This window comes from Castanea sativa, chromosome 6, assembly GCF_040712315.1.
Source record: "Castanea sativa cultivar Marrone di Chiusa Pesio chromosome 6, ASM4071231v1".
Lineage (NCBI taxonomy): Eukaryota > Viridiplantae > Streptophyta > Magnoliopsida > Fagales > Fagaceae > Castanea > Castanea sativa.
Window position 1 is genome coordinate 39,684,775 of NC_134018.1, and position 5,031 is coordinate 39,689,805.

Below are 5,031 nucleotides of genomic sequence, written 5' to 3' on the forward strand. Positions count from 1 at the left end.
AATAATTTTTATTCTAAATGGAAGGTGATTTTCAAAATTTAAAGACCGAAGTGAGAATTCGCCCAAAATATAGGACACAAAAGGGATTTTTGCCAAAAAAAAAAAAAGAAAAAAAAAAAAAAAGAGGGAGAGAACGAAGAGTTAGATCCAGCTCGTGAAGTAGCAACAACAAACAAGCAAATTATGAAAAGATAAAATTTTCAGAGGAAATAAAAAATCAAATACCCATTAAAGTCTCTCTCTCTCTCTGAACTCAACTTTGTATCACTCACATTCATTCTTTGCTTCCTCCTCTGATATCACGAGATCCCCATCTCTCTTTCTCTTTTTCTATGTCTTCCTCGCACTCTCTCTGCTATTACATAACTCATTCTTTGTATTCTTAACACAAACAATTGCTAAAAGAACCGAACTCTCACACCCACCAATCACAATTCACAAACATTTCTTTGCAAACTGGTCGTACGACATGTCGCATTCTGCAAAACCCATACAAGAAATTTCTAGCTTTGACTCCTTAACCACTCGGTTCCATGACTCACTGAGTTGCGACGAGAACAAGCCCGATTTCCGCGAGCTCGATCTAGCCTCACCAGTCTCTCCCCTGAGAACTCGTGGCTCAGTGGCCAATGGTGCACTCACTTCAAGCTCAAGCTCCAGCTCTTCTGGCTCAGCTTCGGCCAAGAATAGCAACAACACCCACACCCAGTTGGCAAGCAGATCCGAATCCAAATCAAACAACCACTCTGGAGAGCTCTCGGGCTTGTCCGAAACCAGCCCAATTGCCCAAGACCCTCACCGATCCAGTAATTCTAAACCGGGTCATCGGAGATCTGTCTCAGCGGAACCCCCTTTGATCTATTCGGGTGGAAATGGAGCAACTTCAGCTTCCTCGAATGGGACAGTATTACCAAGTGGTAACATTTGCCCATCTGGGAAAATCTTAAAAGCGGTTCCTGCTCCTAGAAACGCTACTGGCACTGGGAGAATCTTAAAAGCTGGTTCTGGGACTGGTAACTATGGCCACGGAAGCATAGTAAGAGGTGGTGGTCCTGGTGCTGGTGCTGCTTCTAAATTGACTGCGAGTGTCATAGATGCTAATGTGACTGGGAATATACATTTTGCTGGAGAAGCTATGATGGTTAGGCGAGCACTTGCTAGTAGTGATCCTGAAGAAGTGAAAAAGGCTGGGAATGAGTTGTATAGAAGAGACCATTTTGTGGAGGCCTTGTCATTGTATGATCGGGCCATTTCCTTGTCGCCCGATAATGCTGCATTTCGGAGTAATCGGGCTGCGGCATTGACGAAATTGGGGAGGTTGGGGGAGGCAGTGAAGGAGTGTGAGGAGGCTGTGAGGTTGCAGCCTAGTTATGGAAGGCCACACCAGAGGTTGGCATCTCTTTATCTCCGGTGAGTGTGTTTTCTGTCTTGGATGTTTCGTGCTTTTGTTTTGGGGGGCTTTGCTTGGATAAATGTGATTGGTGTTTTTGTTTGTTTGTTTTGATCTATACCTTGTGTTTCTCATTGGTTTTGGTGCATCTATGATCTATTTTGTTTATTTGGGTTCTCTCATTGTTAGATTGCTTTTGCTGACTTTTATATTCTTTTGCATTGGTGAATTGGTCTTACCTCTGCAATGCCATTGTTGTATCTGTCACATTAGTCTCTACTTGTATTCCGTTTTTCATAATACCTAATTAGAATGGTGGATTGCTGTTCGAGTAGTTGTTATAATTGCTATTATTTAAGACAGTTCTTTGTTCAATTCTGGAGGTAGTTAAGATTGTTGGGTTTCTAATTTTTCTGTCTTCACGTTTGGTGAATTTAGATTTTTGAATCATTGACCTCTTGTCTTGAGGCTATTGGCTGCAAGCCTGCAAGATTAATACGATTCATGGATCATTTGTCATTTTAATCTGATTTTTTTTTTTTACAGCTTTGGGCAGGTTGAATATGCCCAACGCCACCTTTTTTTCCCTGGGCAACAGCCTGATCAATCCGAGTTGCAGAAGCTAAAGTCATTGGTGAAGCATCTGAACCAATGCACAGATGCCCGGAAGATTGGCGATTGGAAGAGTGCAATCAGGGAATCTGATGCAGCCATGGAAATTGGGGCAGATTGCTCTCCTCAGGTAGAACCCTAAGCATGAAATCTCTAAAATTTTCTAATTGATGTGGAGAAAAGTATCAAAATGCTAACTTATAAGAATGGTTTCTACAGCTTATTGCTTGTAAGGCAGAAGCCCTTTTGAAGCTCCATCAAGTTGAAGAAGCAGAGTCTATCCTTTCAAACATTCCTAAGCTAGAAAATTATCCTCCTTGCTGCTCGCAAACCAAGGTCTTTGGAATGCTTGCTGAAGTTTATCTTCTCTATGTCCGAGCTCAGGTGGAGATGGCATTGGGAAGGTATGCTCTAACATATAAAATTCATATACAAAGTAGTAATGGCTTTTGGGATGAGTGAGAACAGTTAGTTGATTCCTAGCAGGTTTGAGAATGCAGTTGTGGCAGCTGAGAAGGCTGGTATGATTGATGGCAGTAATGTTGAAGTTGCAAGGGTGTTAAATAATGTGAAAATGGTGGCAAGAGCTCGTTCCCGGGGAAATGATCTTTTTAGCTCTGGAAGATTTTCTGAAGCCTGCTCAGCTTATGGAGAAGGCCTCAAATATGATAGTTGCAATTCGGTTCTCTATTGTAACAGAGCAGTTTGTTGGTCTAAGCTTGGACTATGGGAAAAATCTGTTGAGGACTGCAACCAGGCCCTTAAAATCCAGCCAAATTACATGAAGGCCCTTCTAAGGAGGGCTGTCTCAAATGCAAAGGTGAGTTGGTATGCAATTGCTTATGTTCATAGTGTTGCTTTTGCTCTTTGATTTTTCAGTTTGCTTGTGTGATGTTATAGCTTGAACGGTGGGCAGAGGCTACGCGAGATTATGAGGTCTTGAGGAGGGAACTTCCTGGAGACAATGAGGTTGCTGAATCTCTACACCGTGCACAAGCTGCATTAAAGAAATCTCGTGGACTGGAAGTTCATAGTATGACCTTTTGTGGTGAAGTAGAAGAAGTTTCTAGTCTAAATAAGTTTAAATCTGCTACATTGTCTCCTGGTGAGTTTGGTGCCTTTACTATTGGTTTGTGATGCTTGTCTTTCTTTCCTGCTCCACTCCACAATATCCTCAATTGTCCTATCTAAACAAAAATTTCAATTTCAGGTGTTTCAGTCATTCATTTCAAAGTGGCATCAAATGAACAATGTGAAGAAATATCACCATTCATCAATATGCTGTGCGTTCGATATCCATCTGTTAATTTTTTTAAGGTAGGCATCACACTGGTCCATTGCTTGCCTTTTGTGATTTGTATCATTCCACGGCATTCTACATAGTGCTTGAAATGAGCCTATGTTGTGTTTATATGGTTTCATTGCATGGGTCTTCAGAGGTCATGTTAAATTTCTTTCCCTTTTATAATCCTTTTAATAAGAAATCCAACTCTTTGCATTCTTTTTTGATTTAGTTTGTGATGACTGGTGCCGTGCTTGCAAAATATACTGAATGATCTTATTCTGTGCTATAAAAAGCATGGTAAAATCTCTTGTCAAATTTGACATATTAACAATTTTTTGTTGTTTGATTAAAGGTCGATGTGGAGGAGCTCTTAGCAGTAGCAAAAGCTGAGAGCATAAGAACCGTTCCAACAGTTAAGATTTACAGGAATGGAGAGAAAGTGATGGAGCTAATCCGCCCAAGCCATCAATTATTGGAAGACTCAGTGAGGAACTTTAGTCTTTAGAACAAACGCCCAACCATACAGCATTCGATGGTAATTGTCCATGTATTCACTGTCTTTACCCAATTCATACTAGGAGATTACTTGTTACATAATCAGCTACATAATTGTTTCATAGAGGTCTAAGGCAGTGAAACCCTTAGAGAAATAGCTTCTTAGTTCACATTTGCGGAATTATATGGTCTTTCCATTTCATTTCTCTCTGATTTATTCTTCCTTCCACATTTTAATTCCAAATCCAATAGCTGTCCTTGTAATTTTTTGGCATATCTCAGCCTTATTCTTGTGTCCCATGTTCCATTTTTGGAGGAATAAAGCTGAAAAAGTGTACAATTTAATTATATTGTCTGCTTAGCTAAAGCTTTGAAAGAGAGAGAGAGAGAGAGAGAGAGAGAGAGAGAGAGAGTTGGCTGGTAGTGACATTGTGTACATATAATAATATGATATTATCCTTGTAGTGAAAGCAATGAGAGGCTGGATCATGTTTATCTGTTTTTGATCCAAAGAACTACAATGCGCTACACAACAAGGGGGTGGCTTTCCCTCTGCCTAAAAAAGCGTCAACCTTGATAATTGCTGGAATATTTGTTTTAGTACAAACAAGCAACTTTTCTTTCATGGTGTTTAAATGGCAATTCTTTATTCTTTTCAAAATTTAATTTTAGCTTTTACTAGCATCTCTAACTCAAAAAAAGGGTTTTATTTGTAGTGGTCACTCTACAAATATAAATGCTTGTGGGATGTGGGGGACAAGAGCCAGATTCAAGTCTCCAGGAAGAAGTTTTACACACAAATATACTTTAGATTAGGCCAAAGAAATTCTATTTTGTATTAAAAAAAAAAAAAGTTTTGTTTGTTTTTCTTTTTTAAGCTGGAGTTGGGGCTTGAATGTCTTTCTAAAGAGATGTAAGAAAAATCAAGGGTCAATAATTCAAAATTTTTTATTATTTTTTTTCCTATTGATAAAGTTGCAGAGTGGGAATTATTGGTTTTTCTTTTTTGCTGAATTATTGGTTATACGTACGCAATTTCAACCAGTTTATTTATGAAACACACTAGCCCCCAGTGCATTTACAACGCTTGCTCCCCTTGGCCCTTGCCCCTTGCCTCTGCGGGTCCTCGAGTGTGTCCTAAGTTTGGGTGGTGTCTTAAGTAACTGCTTTTCTAAAGCTGGCTTTACCTATTTCTATTTCAGCTACTTTTATGAGGATGTTTCTTTTGTAAAACTGCTTAGGCCTAGAT

The 5,031-nt window shown here is 39.6% G+C and overlaps 1 protein-coding gene across 1 annotated transcript; it reads left to right on the forward strand.

Annotated features, from left to right (window-relative positions):
* Positions 1-216: 216 nt before the first annotated feature.
* LOC142641365 (inactive TPR repeat-containing thioredoxin TTL3) lies at positions 217-4,130 on the forward strand. Its single transcript, XM_075815784.1, has 7 exons — positions 217-1,410; positions 1,937-2,132; positions 2,222-2,406; positions 2,489-2,822; positions 2,903-3,107; positions 3,213-3,319; positions 3,640-4,130. The coding sequence occupies exons 1-7, from the start codon at positions 470-472 to the stop codon at positions 3,790-3,792; spliced, it is 2,121 nt and encodes a 706-aa protein (XP_075671899.1). The 5' UTR covers positions 217-469; the 3' UTR covers positions 3,793-4,130.
* Positions 4,131-5,031: the final 901 nt, after the last annotated feature.

Coding starts and splice junctions, on each gene's coding strand:
- LOC142641365 (XM_075815784.1), top strand. CDS start 470: ATGTCGCATTCTGCAAAACCCATACAAGAAATTTCTAGCTTTGACTCC. Junction 2,823..2,902: donor GGGCTGTCTCAAATGCAAAG/GTGAGTTGGTAT, acceptor GTGATGTTATAG/CTTGAACGGTGGGCAGAGGC. Junction 3,320..3,639: donor CATCTGTTAATTTTTTTAAG/GTAGGCATCACA, acceptor GTTTGATTAAAG/GTCGATGTGGAGGAGCTCTT.